General features: G+C 38.9%; 1 protein-coding gene across 4 annotated transcripts in view; it reads right to left on the bottom strand.

The window, feature by feature from the left end:
* Positions 1–21220, bottom strand: part of LOC126268154 (transmembrane and coiled-coil domains protein 2) — a 201442-nt gene that overhangs the window by 10608 nt on the left and 169614 nt on the right. For 3 of the 4 annotated variants that reach the window (XM_049973700.1, XM_049973696.1, XM_049973699.1), the window contains 3 exons: positions 18307–18528; positions 9963–10144; positions 4979–5115 (listed from right to left, as the gene is read on the bottom strand). In XM_049973700.1, coding sequence (XP_049829657.1) covers positions 4989–5115; positions 9963–10144; positions 18307–18528 — 531 coding nt within the window. In that variant the 3' untranslated portion in view covers positions 4979–4988. The remainder of the gene's footprint in view (positions 1–4978; positions 5116–9962; positions 10145–18306; positions 18529–21220) is intronic. The other variant, XM_049973697.1, reaches the window with a different exon arrangement.

Raw genomic sequence — 21220 nt, 5'->3', positions numbered from 1 at the left:
CATACTGAATGGAGGTATCACATTCTTAAATACAAATGTCAGAGAAAAGATGTTCAAGACAGAGTAATCGATAAGTGGTGAGCACCCAATGTTGGAAGGTGTTCCAAATTGTAGGTGGCTGATCCCAAAGCTAACACTCCAGTGACTGTACAGAAGTTGGTAGCTGTCAGACAACCCTACCTGCTGAGGTGGAGATACGAGTTCCATGGAGCAAGTGGTGTGGAAGAAAGCTTTCCATGAAATCTAAGAACATGGAATGTTAAAGATAATAAATGTATTGTAATTGTTAATTAACAAGTTGAATATCAGATCTGTTATGTATTTAGTAAAAAGAGGCAGTATACGAGTTAGTGGTTGTCCCCATTTATCATGTACCGAGTTGTAATTCTGAAGATGATAAAAGAAGGTGAATTGAATCTCACTTCTTATTAATGTGGTGGTGTGAATGAGAACAGCTTTATCTGCAGCCTGTAAGGAGGCAAATTCTGAGTTTAGTTGGAGGAAGAAGGTACACAGGTTCAGGGTACAGACTAGTCAGACCCTGATTAATAATACTTAACAGTGACTGAATATTCAGTAGGCAACATTCACTGTACATAAAAGGAGCGTTCAGGTAACAACTTATTTAAGCATTTGGTGCATGAGATGAAGTATGTTGAAAAGTGCAACTCACTGGGGAAGTTACCCCTCCCACTCTTCTGGAAACAGATATTCTGAGAAGAGGCTAATGCTGTCACAAATACCATGATATCTGCATTTTCAGCAGTGAAGATAAAACTATCAACACCAACAGACTCTGATATAATGTTGTTCATTATCGTCACAGATGTTTTATTTTCTGCTTAACCACAATGCCTCTGCTGGCATTTCAGTCATCAGTATTAAGATGAAGTTCCATTTGTTGGTGCCACTAGATAAAAGAAAAATAATTGAGAGACCAATTGTTGTTCTAGAGAAGACTTATTTTGTGGACAAGTGCAGTAAATCATGGCATGATTGTTTTGGTACTTCGGTAATGAATACCCACTATGGTGTACCAATGTGTCCAAAACTCTAATTTGGATGTGATGAATTGAAATTGTGGTGAACGGCATATACTGACTGCAAGAATCAGATGTCCCATGCTATGAACGCATCTCTGTGTCTTAAGGAACGAAAGATTTGTTTTATGGACTCATTGAGAAGGAAATGGAGAGATCGGACGTGTGAGAGGAGGGGAGGGTGTGTATTGTTGAGAGACGCCATTACGGTATATAGTGAATGTTCAAATAGTATTTTGAACAAAATAAAATCCAGTAAATAACATCAAGTATTCAAGGCACGTATATCTCCATACCAAAATTAGTTAATTATCATGGTACAGATATTACAAGATGTAAATCGCTCGGAGGTGAAGTTTGGAAAGATAGTGTGAACCTGCATTTTTCACAGTCAGAATTCGTTGAGAAATTACTTCCGAATTAATAAATTTTAACTTACTAAATCTTTGGACCTATCTTCCAGACTCATAAAACAACATAGCACACAGTTGTGCTGAACGATCTGCCTGGTGAGTAAAGGCTTTAGAGATTTCAGGCGCAGCAGATAACAACGAGGAATTTCTGCGAGATCACCATTGCAGAATACATCTCTTGTTCTCCTGAAGTGTTTGAAACGAAATATTTATATTTCCCAGGTTTTTAAGGAGAGTAAAGATAAAAGGAAATGAGGAATTAAGCTAAACCAACTAAAACCAATAATTAAAATAAAAGCACGCATAAAGAATATGCTTCCCCCATTTGCCAATAGGTGGTGACAACGGTAAGTAGTGGTCAAAAGAAACAGATCACAGATGTCAGGCAGTTAGCTTGGACCTCGGTCAACATAACTTCATTCAAACATTAGTCGATTTGTGTCTGCAACATGAAGTTGTTCTTGATTGAAAATGTCAGTTTACGAGCCTAACTCTCGTCATTTGCAGGAGGTGTTACTGTTTTGTTTCAATATGAAGAAAACAGCGGCTGAGTTTCATCAAATGCTCTCAAGTACATATGGTAAGGACACTATTAGTGAAAGAAAGTATCATGAGTTGTTTCAACACTTCAAGAACGGTGATTTTAAAGTCGTAGACTGGCATAGTGATGGAAGAGAGAATGTTTTCAAAGATGCAGAATTGGAGACATTGTTGAGTGAGGATTCAAGAAGAATTGGCACGATTAGTGGCCATTTCAAAATGTCTCAAGGCTATGGGCATGATTCAGAAAGAAGGAACTTGGGTCTGGTGTGAGCTGAAACCAAGAGACGTTGAACGACATTTGTGTGTTTTTGAACAGTTGCTTCAGAAGCAAAAATAGAAGGGATTTCTTCATCACATTGTTACTGGGGACGAAAAATGGGTTCATTACAAAAATCCTAAACGCAAAAAATCACGGGGACATCCCAGCCATGCTTCCACGTCAGTGGCCAAATCGAATATTCATGGCTCCAAGATCATGTTCTGCATTTGGTGGGACCAGCTCAGCGTCATGTACGGTGAGCTGTTACAACCAAGTGAAACAATCACAGGTGCTCGTTATCGAACGCAATTAATGCATTTGAGCAGAGCGTTAAAAGACAAATGGTCACAATACAATGAGAGGCACAATAAAGTGATTTTGCAGCATGACAATGCTCGACCTCAAGTTGCAAAAGGGGTCAAAATGTACTTGGAAACATTGAAATGGGAAGTCCTACCCCACCCGCCGCACTCTCCAGACATTGCTCCCTCTGAATACCACCTGTTCAGATTAATAGCGCATGGCCTGGCTGACAACACCTCTTATCTCATGAAGAAGTCACAAATTGGATCGGTTCATGGATCGTTTCAAAAGATGAACTATTTTTTCGACGCGTGTTTCATAAACTGCCCAAAAGATGGAAGAAAGTAGTGGCAAGCAATGGAAAATACTTTGAATGACACATGTGTAACCAATTTGTTTCATTAAAGCCTCAAATGTTGGGGAAAAAATGGCGAAAGCAAAATTGTACACCTTGTAATAAATAAATAAAGAATATTTTTAATCAACTAACCAATAATAATATATTAAACCACTACTAAGGTATTGCATCTAAAGTGCCTTTGCACATGGTCCACGTACATCATGACCATCAGTCAGCCTCCCATAATTTTTCATCACTGTTATTAGGACCTGCTTTACAGTTGTGCCTGAACAGATGTCCCATCACAATTTTTCAGTATGACAAATAGTGAAGTATGCTTCAGCCATGAATTTGTGGAATTCCCACACATACATTTTGTCTTTTATTTTGATAATGTTCTGGGAGTACAGATGTGCTTTCTTGGCACTGTTCAAATGTAGTTGTAAATCATTTCTTTGATGCACTTAATGTGCAGTTTCTAATACTCCGCCCATTTAAAATGAAGTTCTTTCCAAGTATATAGGTGCAGAAGTACTGTCCAAGGTGTAGCGATAGGACCAAAATACGATGTGCAGGTATCTGTTTTCAACAGCAGCTCAGGTTGAGGTGGAGGTGGAGGAAGATGGCAGGATGGTGGACAGTACTAATCAATAAGGTTCTCTTACGGACACTGGGCCAACAGGTCATTCAATGGTCCAACGCATACAGCTTCTTTGGGTTGATAAAGTTTTGTCTATTAAAAAGCATTTACAATTTTTTTTAAATTATAAAATTAAAACAGTAATACTAAAAACCAGTCCATTTTGAAGTTTTTCTGATAATTTGAGAATTTTGTCATTTCTTTCAAGCTATATACTGTGGTATGTGTTGAAACAGTCCACTGAACAAGTGAAAACTAAAAAAATTTAAGATCTACAAAAATGCAACAGAAGGAAATTATAGAGAAAAAATGGTCAAAACTTTTCAGTTTTTTATATGCTACTGATTACCTTCACACCACATACTAAACACTCATAAATTCAGACCTTTCCTTATGCACTCCCCTTTCGTAAGCACCTGCCGACTGGACTGGCAGGTTTCGTTGCAGGCACATGATGTGGTAAAGAATGTATATAAGTGGAGCAGAGACGAATGAGGAATCAGGAGCAGAGATGAATGAGGAATCATTTTAGCAATGATATGGACCACAAATCAGAAAATCCACTGACACACTGTGATGGCCCAGTGTCTTGGGAATGAGATCTGCGAAACAAAAAAAGCTGGTCATCTGTTCATGAGCTACTGTTCATAAGCATCAATGGAAAGTGGCTGAAGGATAGTGAAAGCATGAGTTACTGACAATGTGTTGAACATTCACCCATCATTGTAGAACAAGGCTGGGCACTTGCCCAGTTGTACAGCAGGAAACATGATGCGTGGTTGGGTCAAGCAAGTTTCATGTTACACCCGATCAATGGTCATGACCAGATACATTGTCATCCATGTGAACAGCTGCTCAAAACATTCACTGTGCCAAGAACCCAACATGGTGGAGACAAAATTATGCTATGAAGGATATATACTTGAGCTTCCATGGGACCTGAAGTAGTAACTGAACACACCAAGACAGCTGTGGACACTGTGAACCACCTGAATCCCTTTATACTTCATGTTCCCACCAATGATGACAGCACCTTCCAGCTGGATAATGGTCCATGTCACGCCACTGGAAGCATGCTCCAGCAGCTTGAGGAGCGCGATAGTGAACATGCTGATGTCTTGGCTGCATAACTTATCTGATCTGAACCCAATGGAACACATTTACTTTTGAGCACCAGCTCTGCACCAACAAACCATTGGCCTGTAATTTACAGGAATTGCATGATCTCTGTGTAGACATTCAGTGCAACATACATCTGGAAACCTACCAACAATTTGTTAAATCCATGTCAGACTGAATACTGCATTTTGCAGATGATCAACATGCTATTCAGCATGTTGGTAATAATGTTTTCACTCGTAAGTGTGTATTTCATTGGTTGTCATATTCATTGGTGTTATAATGTAATTGTATACTGCCATTAATTGAAACTGCACTTACTTTAAATCTCCTATTTCACAGACAAAGCTTCTTTCCAGTGACGTATCAGATGGCTACCGACATCCCTTAGTTCTGGCCACTGCTTCAGTACGAACACCACTCCACCAACTAAAATAATTGTTGTCAGGATGCGTAAACTGAAAGAACAGAGAAAAGAAATATCAACCCCATTTGTCTTGTTCTGGAGCACAAAAAATACTTTGTATGGAAGTAACAAGAACATCGATTTTGTCACCAATGTTGTGTATATCAGCAACAGGACTTTTAAAAAAAACCACTAGCAGAAAATAGCTTTTAACACAATATAATCAATACATGAATTGTTCCTGTCACAGATCATCATCATTCAAATAACAAGCACCCTTTTATCATACCAAAAGGTGGTTTCTTCAAACATTTTCTGGAACGTGCATAATTTCACACCGATGGTGTGCTGGAGCGAAATGCATTTGGCATCCCAGCACACACCTGTGTTTAATGTGTAACTGCCAGAAGTTTCATTGTTTCATGTCTTTTAGTTAATGGTCAGTACTGTATTGAGTAAAGCATTGTGTCACACAATTTGCAAATTTCGAGGTCGCAGATTTAGAAGTGTAACATGTCTGCATTAAATTTTGAATGAAACTCAAAGAAAACCCTGACAGATACCACCAAATGACGCAGGAAGCCTACAGTGATGAGTGCTGAAGCCATGGGGACTGAAGTTAAAGAAGACCCTTGTTCAGGACATCCTTCGACATCTACAGAGGATGCCCATGTCAGGAAAGTCAACAAAATTGTGCATGCCAATTGAAGACTGACTGTCCAAGAGATTGCGGATGAATTTGGACATCTCAGATGGATCATGTCATGAAATCATGGCACAGCATCTAGGAATACATAGTGTTGCTACCAAGTTCGTCCCATGGCTCGTGAGTCAAGACCAGAAAGACTTTTGCCTCGCAATCTGCGAAGAGCTTTTGGGTCGTGTAAATCAGAATAAGAGAGTCCTTAAGAGAATCATAACTGGTGACGAGTCGTGGGTCTACAGTTATGATGTTCCAAGATTCGATCTTCACAATGGGTTTGGAAACATTCTCCAAGACCAAAAGCAGCTCATCAGCTCAGGTCAAGTGTCAAAGACTTGCTGATGGTTTTGACTTCGCAGGATTAGTTCATCATGAATTCGTGCAACAGGGACAAACTATTAATCAATGTTACTATTGGGACATATTGCAACACCTGCAAGAAAATGTGAGAAGGAAATGGCCTGAAATGCGGCGAGACAATTCATGGCTCTTGCATCACGATAACACACCTGCACATTCATCCCCATTGGTGCAAGACTATTGCACAAAAACTGAAATCACTGTGCTGCCTCATTCATCGTACCCTCCAGACATGGCTGCAGCGGACTTTTTTTACTTCAAAAATTGAAAACACCATTGAAAGGATGAAGGCTTGCAACAACAGAAAAGATAAAAGAAAATTCACAAACGGCACTTTGCATCATCCAGCAAGAGGCATACGAAGACTGCTTCCGGACATCGAAACAGCGATGGGAGCACTGTATCAACTGGGGAGAAGAGTATTTCGAAGGGTACCATGCACGATAAGCAGAAGGTTAGCACAGAAAAATTTTATGGACAAAGAACCAGAATTTTCTGAACAGATCTTGTACACTGGTTTCTTTAAATTGAGGTATAATCACAAAGTAATGACAACTCAAAAGCTACTGCAAAATTGTGAGGAAACAAAGCAATAGGAGAAGTGATGTTACCATTCATTGTATTACTGAGGAGTGACATATGCACAAAAACAAAACTGAAATAATCTCTAAGCTCTTGGACAATGTTATTCCTCAGAGTTTACAAACAAAAACAGAAAACACTGCAGTCCTGGGACAACTATAAAGGAAATGCTACCTTTAGTTCTTCCATTGTTAATAATAATTCAAAAGATGTATTATGGATGTGCTGACACTTGCCAAATCTTAAGCACAGGGCACATCACAAAGAAAACTGACAACCTACTTTTAACTAAAATAAACAGTGTTGGAGTTTGGTAAAACATCAGTACTTCAATAATGTGTGTAATAACACTGAGCAGCAATACATTGTTTGCAGCGATGATAATTGTGGTGTCTACGAGTCCTAAAAGACCTGGTCATCAGGTGAATGGAATGGATCATATGTTTGAAAGATGTTATAAGATGAACATCAGTAAAAATTAAACATTTGTAATGAATATGGTAGAATTGAATCAAGCAACATTTAGATATGAAAAGCACTGATGATTTTTGCTATTTGGGTAGCGAAATAATTGATGATACAATGGGAAGAGCATATGTAATGCAGATTGTCAACAACAAGAAAGGAGCTTATGTAAAAGAGATATGCAAGTGCCTGGAAGTCTTTTCTGAAGGCATTTGTCTTTGAGTCACTTTTTAAGGTAGTGAAACAGAGCTGATAAACAGTTCAAGCAAAAAGAGAACAGAGGCATTTTGAAATGTATCACCAAGGAAGAATGTTTAAGACTACACCAGACAACTAATGAAGAGGTACAGAATCAAATAGGAAAGAAATTTATGGCACATCTTCACTACACGAAGGGATTAGTTGATAGGACACTTCTGGAAGCCTCAAGTAAGTCAATTGGTAAAAGTAAGAGTATGGGTAAAAATTGTATATAGGGAGATGAAAGCTTGACTACAGTAAGCATTCTCGAATAGATGTAAGTTTTAGTAGATACGAAGACAGGAAGAAGCTAGTATTTGCGGGCAAAGGTGGGTAAGCTTCCTGTTGGGCAACCCTCCTGCACCACATCAGTGTCTCATTCTATCATGTTAGTAAGGCATTTTCCCATCCCTGCCTGTAGGCACTTTTCCTAGTCTACAGCCCAGTTCCCAGACTGCTCACATGTGAGTTGTTTGCCCAACCATGCCCAGCTCAAACAGCCACTCTGCCAGATACAGGTTGGAGGATTCAGCTAGTCACTCTATGAACTCACTCTCTCTCTCTCTCTCTCTCTCTCTCTCTCTCTCTCTCTCTCTCTCTCTGTGTGTGTGTGTGTGTGTGTGTGTGTGTGTGTGTGTGTGTGTGTGACGAAGCGTCTGAAGAGGATGCCTAGATAGAGAAGACAGACTAATTATAATGCAGACTAAGTGTTCTCATGGGCTACAAAAATGAATTGATCAGAACTATTTTACACTACCTGCAGAACTGCATGTTGTCTTCTTCAACTTATCTCACACAATTTCAAGCTTTGATTTTTGATTTCAAGTGACTATGTATTACATTACTGTTAAGACATTTCTCATAGCCATTTGGTAATTTTTCGCATAAATCTGAGCACTGTAATCATATGATAATTATGAGAGATAATAAGATATTCCTGACTGCAATTAGACTGTGCTAAAGCAGAATATTCATGCACTATTTCTTTCCATTTCATAACTATAAAGGAAGGATAAATTTTAGTAAGAATTCCATGATCCTTAAGGAAACCTCTGCAAGATGTATGGTTATTTAATATGGTTATCTAATAAAATGGTTGTTTAGTCTGATGCCTCTTGCACTGTGTATGTGCCAGTCTTAGCCAGCTACAGCAGTTAACTTGTGCCACCACTTGCAACTATGATTGTATCACTCTGATAACTGACTGTCTTTTTTTTTATGACCTATATTCTTGACTCATGGAACAAACCCATGTCTTTTCACAATAGCACTGTTGCCGAAAATTTAAAAGTTGTCATGTGAGTTCATGTCACTTTTACCATTCTGATAAAGGTAGTCTTAGAGCTATCAAAACCTGTCAATATGTTTTTAAAAAAAGTTGTTTGCAACCAGTTGGCTGACTGTTACACTTATATATTTGCATAAATGGCTGCTGAGCGCACAGTCAAAAATAATATTTTATATTTTAAACTATCTAATATTCTTACTCCCCATTTATATTGAATAAATATTTCATTGCTTTAGACGCTTTCTTTCAGAACATAATTCCGTAAAACCACAGACCAAAAATATGCAAAATGAACTAATACACTTATATACTTGCACAGGCAGAGTGTGCTGCACTATGCTTCCTGGTTAGTGCATCTGCGTGTTGATTCCATTTTAACTTGTTAACCACCTGGATTCCCAAGGAATTCAACACAGTGTTTTATTTAATGTGTAAGTAACATTATTATGTCTCTTTTCTCATAAATGTGTGATATGTATTACTGTTATCATGTGCTCTACATCCTTAGGATTCTTGTCACTATGGATCTATGGCCCAAAAGTACATTTTACCTAAGTTGGTAATGCCGGAAGAAAATTTCTTAATGGTAGCTAATGATATACATCTCAATTTGAAACAGTTTTATTCAGATATGGGACCAGTTAGTACTATTTAGGCTTTTTATCAATTTCATTCCATATTCAGGCTAAGACATTCAGTAATAAATGTGATATTCTTTCCGTTATCCTTCTACGCTTTGTGGCAATACATTGGGAACAACAAATATTCTATGAAGGAAAATGATAAATTATAACTGAATATATTGTTATGAGTGATAAGTGTCCCAAGCGCAATTGATATAAATAAAATGTATGTATTTATTTATTCAAAGAATTTAAATGAGGGGTTATGCTTCTCAGATCATAGGCAGTCTCATTAAACCCTGAATGGAGGAATGTAACATATAACACTCCACTAAGGAAGGTACCAAGTCTGCTTCTGTTCTTAACATACATAAATAATCTTCAAATGCCTCTAATGGACAGTTTAGAAATTGTGATGCTCACTGATGGCTCCAGCATATTAATTAAGGGAACAAACTCAGATGTGTCACTTCCTCTTATTTTTATGCGGAGAAAAACTGTAGAAGACAAAAAGTTCTGTAACTATCACCAAAAACTTCTCTGAATTGTAATATGATCTCTCTCCTTTCAAGTTCTACACTTTTAGCTTAAACTTAAGTTTATCAGGCGTCTGTATAATGACGTTACTGATTACACACCGTGTGCGCAAGAATGGCATGACAATGCCAGCAGCTGTTGCAACCAGAAGGAGAATGACCTGCAAGACAGTCAGCAGTACATTGATAAGCTTCACTGCAAGTGCCCGAGCATTTGAGTTGTCCAGTCCTTCGAGTGTCACATATTGCTGTTGCTGTTGCTGCTGGTGTTCCATCTTTGAGATCTGTAGGAAAATATGTTAGAAAGAGATAATCTTATACTGGTGTTTGGATAAGGTCAAATATTAGTGTGTAACAACAAGCAACATACATTTATTTATTTTCAAAAAGAAGTTGTTAAGGTACAAAGATTTCTTCAAAGAATCTGTAAAATATTTTAGTACATTTCTCCTATTTTGGTACCAGCTGCAGTTGCAGTTCTTATTCATACAGTAAGTTTTTTGACCATAATAGCCACCTGGTTCTGTTTTTAAAACAGAAATCTCCACCAGTAGTTGTAATATGGAAAGGAGGGCACTATCATGGCCCAGTCTAGCACTTGCATCAACAATTGATACCAGTCACCACACATCTTTACCATTTGTTTTTCCACAGCTTGCAACATACACAATGCTCACTTACACAAAGTCCCATGCCCCAAAACAATGACTGTTCCAGAATATTATCACAGGATGTGCTATATTAAAAGTAAATGAAATTTTGACAATGAAATGTTAACACATGGTATGCACCAATATAAATTGTCAGCTTTATCTGTTCGACAGCTGTGCTTATTTAGATTCTTAAAACTGCTATGTAATGTCTTTCATTCAACTGGATAAACTGGAATACTACTAGTAGTCATAAAAAATTATTTATTTTCAATAGTTATTTGTCAATAGAAATTCATCAAAAGTTGATGATGGTTTATAGGGAAACTTACTTTGTTCAAACAATTGAGAAATGAAGAACTGAGTTCAAAGGTGACTGCACTTCCTATAAAAAAAAGCTGCAAACATAAATGGGAAAAAAAAGAAAAAAAAAACAAGAAACTGTACAACTCAGTATTGGACAATAGACAATGCAAGTCACACGAAATAGCTACTCCCTTGGAACAGGAGAAAGATTTAATACAATACACGAAGGATTAACTGTGGGAGATGTTTATATGTGATGGCTAACCAGTGAGTGGTAGCTAGTAGGCCTGCATACATGCATCATATGTCTGACTGACTTGACAGCTTGCTAATTTATTATTCAAAGAAGTTCTGAATGCTTTCTCCAAACATTGTATTTACTAATTACTGCGACAATGCACATGCAACAGAAATATTTTAGAAATTGTAGCTTCAAACAGGCCTGACCTTATTGACCTTATCGACAAAGAGAGAGGGATTAGCAATAACAATATAGTCACAATGGCTATTAAGGTTAATAAATACATAAAGAAGACTAGGAGAATCTTTGTTTTGGGAAGAGCAGATAAGCACTGTTAGCATGCTACTTTGACAATGAACAGATATCTTTCAGCTCCAATATGAATGCACATACAGGAATTATCGACCAAATTTAAAGTGGTTGTAAATTGTGTCCTGGAGAAGTAAGTGCTGAGTAAGTGAATTAAGGACACAAAAGGCCCACTGTGGTTTAATAAAAAAAAAAAAAATTCTGAGAAAACAGATATTATTGTATTTTCAGTCCAAAAGAGAACACAGAGACTGAAATATTACTGTATCTCATTGCCCTATCAGAACCCCTCAGAGAGCATTCAAGATAATCACCAGTCCTAATTGCCCGATTGTAAAGTGACCTGTTTCCAAATTACACACAAAAATAACCACTATTTCAGTATACATATAATTCGAAAATGATGTTTTGCTGATTAACATTGTTCTTATGTGAAAAACACAATATAAATGTGAAATTCATACTGTAACTAATCGAAAGAAATGTAGCACATGGTCAGGATGTACCAGTAAACCTATCATCATAAAATTACTACAGCAAATTAAATAGAACATATAAATAAAGCATGTTAATTGAATCTCCGATATATGTTAGCACTAAAATTCAGGCACTAGTTGATTTGTTATAATCAAATTTAGAAATGTAATTGCTACCTGTAACATAATTAGTCAGAAAACGTTATAGTAACTCTGAACTAAATTGAAAATAGGTTCACCTTGTTCAGCACTGAGATTGTAAATTTTTAGCAATGTGTATCTCATATTCGATTTAACTTTTAATTGTGATTTTACATAAAATTGTAATTTTCATTGTAGGTAATTTGTTAACGAAAGTATAAATAGAGGTCACGCAGGCGCCTTGGGGCACTCGTTTTTTGGCTAGGGTTGCGAGCAAGTGTATTGTAGGCTCACTCGTTTGTTGATTGTTGTGAACTCTGTGTCATTTGATGTCAATTTTGGGTACATGTGATGTAACCAGTACAGTTCACCAGGCTCTGACACCGGAGTCCTGGAAATATATTGGTGTTAAAACTGCACTGTGCTTTGGAATTTATTTGGGAGTCTTCCGCAATCCTTTTCATAGGCTGCACAGCGACGAGACGAATCCCGGGATTTTACAACACCCCGAGAACTAAACACCTCTCACTGTTGGTAGAATTGAAGTGAAAACAACAGCACATCGACTGGGCATTTCACTCAAAAGTCAAAACATTTGCAATGCGCAGGTGGGAAAATATAAACATCTGTTTAATAAAAAAATAAAAATTCTGAGAAAACAGATATTATTGTATTTTCAGTTCAAAAGAGAACACAGAGACGCACACAGACAAAAGATGATTAAGTCAACTACGCAAAGATCTCTGTGCAAAAATAACTTACAAAGAAAAGAAAAAAACAGAAAAAGCTCTGTGCAAAGCATACAGCTGCTACCATCATACATTAGTAAAAACCTCCTGAAGAACTAGAGAAAATTCTGGTTCTATGTAAAATTGCTACATGTATCAGAGGCTTCTATTCAGTCATTTGGCCAAAAGTCTGGTGTGCAAACAGAAGACAGCAAAGGAAGCAACTTGGAAGGAGGGGGAGACAAAGGCCAGAGCTAAAATGGGAAAAATACAGACAGGAAGCGATGGAAGACAGAAATTTAAGAACAGATGACTGGAGCAAAAGAGGCCTTTGAAGATAGAAAACTGTTACTTCCTGAGAGAGAGAGAGAGAGAGAGAGAGAGAGAGAGAGAGAGAGAGAGAGAGAGAGAGAGGAGGAAGAAAACAGGGTGTTTAACTTTCATAATGACCTCACAAAGCTACAGAGATTAGTTTTTCATGACACACCCTGAAAGGATAGAAGACATCGAATGACCAAGTAAAAAGGTGACAACTGCAGTCCATTCACCTCAGCATCAGCTCAATCATTTGTGAACTCTACAGAGAGGAATTCATTCTCTTGTTTTTCTTGAGTTATTGCCACTGTATAGGCACCACAGCATATTTCTATTTTTAATTTCTTGCACACAGTATAGTTGTTACATCGCTAATCATATAATGCGTATCAAGAGCAATGGTATCCATTGCAATTTAGCAACAGGAGAGTGTTTTGGATGCCTTATGTCATGTGCCAGGCCACAGAAGGTATTGCTGGGATTGGTGGTAATAATAATCTTTTTTTGACCATAAGAACCTTACAGTCCTTGACACTGCAGTTATCTAGGAGGATTGCTTTTATCTTGCACATCAACTAAGAATTAGCAAAATTTAAATATTCAGTAATTAATTTTCTGGAAAAGAAGTATTTGCTTTGTTAAGAATAGTAAACAACCCTCTAGCTTTTAATTTATAAATAGTGTAGATCATTAGATTCTAAATGGGATTTTCTATGTTTGTCACAAAACAATGCACACACAACACACTCAAAGTTAATTTCCCTTCTGCCCACTTGAATCATGTCATGTGGCATTTCAAAAAACTTCCTTTTTGTGCCTTATTCTTTTTAAACACTAACAACAGATCATATAACCTTGTAAAACACAATTCCTGATCACAAAGCTACACCTTCCACTTACAGTGAATTGTCCATCAGTTGAGGAGATAGTTGGTACTGATGTTAGTTTAATATTTGTTCTATACCTGTTACATTAAGGTATAGTTACTGACAAGAACAGTCCCAAATATTCACACAAAAATACACACAATAAAGTTCTTGTGTCCGTTTCCAAACTCTGGCCTCCAGTGTCTGCCATATCACTGTCAGGTGCTGACTTACTGTCAGGTACTGACTTCACTGTGAATACTTTTCATTTCTAGGGTCAGTGCACAGTTCCATGCACGACTCAGTTGTGGGCCTCTATCTTTGTTGATTAGACCATCTTGAATCCTAATTTTGATGGCATGTAGATACAGATAAGTGTGTGTAGGTTTTATGAGCACACCATGTCTCAGCTTGCTACCTGGTTTTCGTTTCACCAGGACATCAAGGAATGGGAGGGGACCATGCTGTTCCACCTCCCTGGTAAACCATATGTTGGAGTGAAACTGCATACACTGATCTTTACCTACATGCCTCCAGCAGTTACCACAATTCTCAGCATGTAGGCTTTTCTGCACACTTGTTCAGAGGTCACAATCCATCTGTGACCAAGACAGCCTTCCAACGGAGCTGAAGTATCTGTAGATGACATTTTGAAGAAATGAATATAGGAGCAACCAGATAAAGTATGCATTTAGACAGGCTGCACCTACAAAACTGCTGGAAGGAAAAGAACAGCATCAATCGCTAGAATGCATCCTGTTAGTCTGCAATACCTCAAAAGTTGACAGAATCGTGGAGCAACATAATGTTAAAAGTATATTTCATCCACACCTGAAACCTTTACACTACCGTATTTACCCGAATCTAAGCCGCACTTTTTTTTTCCAGTTTTTGTAATCCAAAAAACCGCCTGCGGCTTAGAATCGAGTGCAAAGCAAGCGGAGGTTCTGAAAAATGTTGGTAAGTGCCGCCACAATTAACTTCTGCCGACGAATATATGTAGCGCTACACAGGCATGCTTTGTAGGCACAAAGATAAATACTGGCGCCAAAACCCTCTGCGTCAAATATAAGTGGAAGACGAGCTTTTTTTCTGCGCCCCGAGTTTCGACCACTGCATTTTCATACAATATCCAATGAAGTAAATACCAATTCCGTATTGTTCATCTTCGAATGTAGCAGCATTTCAATGTACTACGAAAATCTGACTGGCAAGACTGTTTGGGATGTTTGTCAATATGGCCAACTCTATGTTTTGAATTTTTTCCTACCTGTGAGAAGAGATGGTTGCTAATAGGAACCTGATGAAATGTGAATCATGTACAGTATTCTCTTCACCATAAGAATAATACGAATATAAACAATTTGCCATGTATTCTTTCATGTTTGCTGCTATCTCATTTAAATCCTGTCTGCCAAATAAACTACGAAACTAGAGTGAGACAACAGCAAATGCGGAAGAATATACGTATCGTGTCATGTTTATATTCCTATTATTCTTATGCCTAATAGTGATACAGTCAGAAATGAAGCACAGCAACTGACTAGATTTTTAAATCTAAGACGACTCTAATTTCTGTGCAGAATTAGATGTACTAAAGAAGCGGCTGCAAAGATTTTCAAACGGAGAAAAATATTAGCCTAACTCTCGTTCAGATCATGTTCTATCAAACGCAGTCTATTATTTGGTTCTTGTTGATCATTATCAAAGAAAGCAGCAGTGTAAGTAACAACAAATAGCAGCCTCTTGCCATTGTTTCGCTAATGAGATGATTCCCCCCCCCCCCCCCCCTCTCTCTCTCTCTCTCTCTCTCTCTCTCTCTCTCTCTCTCTCTCTCTCTCTCTCAATTGTAAGCGGCGGTAGCGCACACAAAAGCAAGTCATGCCGCGAGCGGCGACAGGCCGTAAACAAGCAGTATCAGAGTGTGACAAACAATGCATGACACAGTACAGTAATGCATTTTCAACTTAGAGTGACGTAAACACCTATAACAAAGAAAACGGCACTTATCAGATCAAAGCAAAATAAGCAATCGATTCATACCAGACGAAGCACGTGAAAAAGGAAGGGTACCCGCATAAATATGGACGGAGCGCCTGACGCATAGCAATGGCTACCTGGTAAAGCTTAACTGCTAAGCTTACAACTCGCACCAAACTACTGTAGCTGTATCGTCATTCATTCGACCTAAATTGTGTCTCATATTACAATGGACCAACTTTGTTTCAATTTGGAGGTGCGGCCTAAAACTATTCTCTACCTTGAATTTCGAGTCTCAAATTTCAGGTGCGGCTTAGATGTGGGAAATTTTTTTTGCCTTTATTTCGAGTCTCTTTTTTTCAGGTGCGGCTTAGATTCGAGTAAATATGGTACTACATCCAGTAAAGGCTAGGCCTTAAAAAACCATAGGTCAAACAAATCCTCTGCCAGTGGTGCAAAACAAACACTGGGCAGAGGTTTTGTGAATGTAGATGCCACACTGAATTAAACCAGCTGTAGCTGACCATACTGTTACAACACCAAACTACTTAGGCAGTCTTCCTCCTTCTGGGCTGTAAAATCAAAGAGGCCATTGAAATTCGGGTTCAAGGTGGTGTAACCAACCAAGATAGTGGCCTAAAACTGAGTTGGGCGTGGAACCTTGAACCAACCTTAGAAAACAAAGAGTGACCCTCTACAGTAATAGCATGGACACTGGCAGCGAGTTTGGAGCGGGGTGTTGCTCACTCAATTATGGCGTGTGGCCGAGGGTACTTTGTAGCACTACTAGTCTTCTCCCTCCCTATTCCACTCGCATAGAGAGTGTGTGAAAAACAATTGTCTCTGTACCTCTGTACAAGCCTTAATTTTTCTCATGTCCGTTGTCCTTAGGCAAAATGTGTCTTGGCAGCAACAGGATCGTACAGCAGTCAGCTTCAAATGATGATTCTTTAAATTTTCTCACCGTCTGCCTGAATGATGCCCTGTTGGCAAGCACGTTGCATAGCTTCACATGGTTTTTTATGTACTTGAACTCTGCCATTGTCAGGTAACAATATGTACCACAGCCTGTCAGCCCAAAGTCATATTATTCTCCATATAGAGTGATGTACTGTGAGAGTTGTGTGTCAGTTTGTTGCTTGTTCAACACATAACAAGGAAACTTAAAAACAGTCTTGATTACAATTTTTTTTATTCATATGACTGGTTTCGGTTCATTCAGAACCATCTTCAGATCTGATATTTCAGTAGCATGTGAAAATCGCTGGATTTGGACGGGTTACTCCTGTAACTGAAATATCAGATCTGAAGATGGTTCTGAATGAACCGAAACCGGTCATATGAATAAGTAACATTATAAAATCACTGATTGCTGTTATCCCATAAGACATTATGTCTGTTTTTGCAAAACATAACAAGGAGGTCGTCGTGAATGGTAAGACTGCTCACAGTGGCTCTTCTCACCTCACATTAAATTCACAATCTATTTGCTCCATTAACCAAAGTTGATGGTGAGTCCTCTCACCAATGCACTGTTGCTCACAGTAGTCAACTTGAGTGACAGAAGTTTTCTTCAAATCAACATACCAGCAATTCAATCTCAACACTGCAAGACATGAGAAACTTGGTGCCTCTGGTATGTTTCATGTAGAGAGCACCCACAGTGACGGAATGAGCCCATATCAAATGGCTCACCCAACTCATGACTAACTGCTGTGTGAATAGTCAGTATGGGGTAGATGACATGGCAGGCCAAACTATTCGATTGGCTATGGCAGCAGAACAACTCTGGCTCAAATGTGATTTCTGTCTTCATCTCTAATTCAATCACCACAACTGTAGTTTGTGAATAAATGATTACACAGGAGAACTACAGTACACTAAATATCAATTTGTAGCCCTTGTTGGGTCAAAAGGAGACAACTCTGTTACGAGTGTGCTGCATGTGCGAGTCCAACCTGCAAGCATTGGGGAAATTACATGGTAAGAAGCCTCTAGAGTAACTCTGGTCTGTTGCTATTGTTTTTGTGGTTTGTGATTTAAGGGGAGTCTTGCCTTTTACTCAGCATTGCTTGTTTTAATTAACTCTCTCTTCGGTTTCCATGTTGTCCAACTAGTGATTTGTGATCAGGTTGAAGTCAGTGTCCATAGTACTTCACACAATAAACACACACATCTGTGTTTCACCAATTGTAATTTATGTTATACAGTACGTACAAGTAAGACAAACAAAAGTAATAGAAAAATGATTGAATTTTCTTAAGATACACTGGCCTTTCGAAGAGCTAAAAATTTTCTGGATTCCAGAAAAAGATATCTCATTAACAGAAAAATAAATAATATATAAAATCAGGAACACAAACCAGTTCCAGTGTGGAGTCAGTGTAGTCTAATAGCAGAACATACAATGGCCATCATCAGCACATCAACCTACCTTTGTTTGGCAGCTGTCTAGCATGTCGTGGATGTCACGGAGTCGTTCTTCACTCTGGTATTGCACCTTCTCCTCCATGTCAGCCAGTGCCTGTTTCAGGTTCTCCACTTCATTCTGGTGCAGCTCAGTGAGGTCGTTGACTTGCTCCTCCAGACGCTCACTGCGGAAGCGTTCCTCTGTCAATGCCTGGCTCAGGAAACTCACCTCCTGCTGCAGTGACTGCTGTAGGCATTGAGGAAAGAAATGTTGCATTTTGGAAGTAGTTCGAGTCCTAGCATAGCTGGCAAACAAGTGTACAGCAATCGATGAGTGCCAACACAGTGAATTTGCATCACCTTCCACTCACTCAATTATGTCAAATAACTCTCAAGGTTTAGAGACAAAACTATTTTTACTCATCCTAGCATAGGTGGCATGATCTTATAATGTTATATATGAATGCTGGTCAAACAACTGCATCAAAGGGACCAAACTGCTTTGTCATCAGTCCCTTGTTCCTGTTAAAACAGTCCCACAATGGAAAGAATAAAACAAATGAGATGTACAAGGTATGATTGGAAAGTTTTAAGAATGGGCTTGTAATTGTACAATGGTAGTACTTACACGCTACTGTGATGCATCTATTTCAAAATAGTCCCCTTCTGACTGAACACACTGACTCCAATGGTGTTTCCACTTTTGGAAACATTCTGGAAATTTTTTTCCTGGAGTGGTTAAGAATGCTCTCTGTATTTGCCTGGACATCTTCAATCAAGTCTAATTGTTTCACTTTCAGTGAAAATTTCAGTTTAGGAAACAGGTAGAAATCTGCAGGGGCCAAATCAGGTGAATATGGCAGCTATGGAAGCACAGGAATTTTGAATTTGGTCAAAAATTCAACAATGGAGAAGACACAATGAGCCTGAGCATTGTCACGGCTTAGCACCCAACTCCTGTCTTTCTATAATGTAGGTCTTTTCTTTCGCACCTATTCACGCAAACACTCGAGGACACATTTGTAGTATTCTTTGTTAATTGTCTGTCCCCCAGGAGTGAATTCATTATGCACAATACCAGTAGAATTGAAAAAAAATCACTAACATTGTCTTCACCATCAACCAACTTTGCCGAGTCTTTTTTTTTTCGGCCATGGTGTATCTGGGGTCTTCCACTGCGAACACTGCACTTCAGTTTCAGTATCATATCCATATATCCATGATTCGTCACCTATAATTACCCTGTTTAAAAAAACTGAGTCATTTTTAGCCTGATTAATCAGTTCTTGGCACACTTCAAGTGCCTCTGGTCTCTGGTCACTTGACAACACTTTTGGAATGAATTTTAGGGACACTCGAGGCATGTTCAGATCTTCAGTTAAAGTTGACTTAACAGCATATAAACTTAAATTAAGTTCATCAGCCATCTATCTAATTGTAAGTCAATGATCAGAGTGCAGTAAGTCATGAACTTTCACAAGATTTTCATTCGTTTTTGAGATGGAAGGATAGACGGACTGTGGTTCATCTTCAAATGTTCATGGCCATTTTGAAATCTGTTGAACCAGCCAAAAACATTTGACTGGCTCATACAATTATCTCCAAAAGCTGTTTTCAATAGTTCTTAAGTCTCAGAAGCTGATTTCTTGTTTTAAAACAAAATTTCAAATAAACTCTTTGCTCCATTTTTATGTCCATTTTCACTCAGGCAGAATCTGGCAACAAGCCCTAACAGACCCGCACTCAACCAGCTGTCACAACGAACTGAATAAAGAAAATGAAATTTCCTGTCATGAGGGCATTCAAGGACAAGGCAATGACACACTCCCTAACCTCCGTGTACCTGCCCGCCAAACCAGTATGCAGTAGCTGATCCATTCTTAAAACTTTCCAATCACACCTCATACAGCACAATACCGAAAGTAAGGAAAAACCACAAGCACAACAGAAAGGCCACAAACACTACAAGGAACTAAACAGGACAAGAAAACCACAAAGAGATGCAAAAACAGGTAGAAGAGATTAAAACAAGAAAGCAGATTACCATGGCTGGCTGACCATGAGAATAAAAAGGGAAGGAGAAGCCAGCCACTCTGAAACACATTAAAACCTCCAGCCTGAAAGCACTAGGGTGGAGGACACAGAGGGACAAAGGATACGCACTAAAACTTAAAGAGAATAATAAAACACACCCTCACGAACAAAACATAAAACTAGATTAGCCATTGAGGCACTGTCAGCTAAAATTAATGGCAACGAGTCCGGTAACCGAAGATTTTACCGCACGGCAGCCAAAGTAGGACAGCGCAACAACAGAATATGGGCCACTGTCAACCGGGCGTCACACCGACACTGAGGTGGGTCTTCAAGGCACAGGAGATAGCCGTGGGTGACCCAAGAGTGGCCAACACGGAGCCAGCAGAGAACCACAGAGTCCACTCATGGAGGACTTCCACACATTCATAGTCTCCTTAATAGCATGCAGTTTGCTGTGCATACTGTTTTGCCATTCCATCTCCCAAACCCAAAAAACCTTGCGGCGTAATAAGGAAAGCAGGTCAGTTACAGGAATGCTGATCTCGGTAAGTGGTTTCCGCGTATCCTGTTTGGCTAGCCTGTCAGCAAGTTCAATGCCTGTGGCCTCCATCAGGACGCTGGTCACTGGATTTGTCCTAAAAGCTCCCGTCACTAGTCAAACGCCACGGTGGTGCTCTGGGTTGAGTAAACGCAACACTGAGGGCACCGCCGAACCATAAATCAGACTCCCACAGTCAATTGAACAAAGGCTCTGTAGAGCTGCAGCAGCATAGAGCGGATCTGCATCGAAGTTGGTGTTTCTCAGACAGCAGAGAGCACTGAGGTGCTGCCAGCACTTCCACTTAAGCTGACAAAGATGAGAGAGCCAAATCAATTCTACTTTGAAAACCAGTCCTAAGAAT

The sequence above is a fragment of the Schistocerca gregaria genome, chromosome 4 (assembly GCF_023897955.1).
Source record: "Schistocerca gregaria isolate iqSchGreg1 chromosome 4, iqSchGreg1.2, whole genome shotgun sequence".
In the NCBI taxonomy this organism is placed as follows: domain Eukaryota; kingdom Metazoa; phylum Arthropoda; class Insecta; order Orthoptera; family Acrididae; genus Schistocerca; species Schistocerca gregaria.
This window is presented reverse-complemented; position numbering and strand designations above follow the sequence as displayed.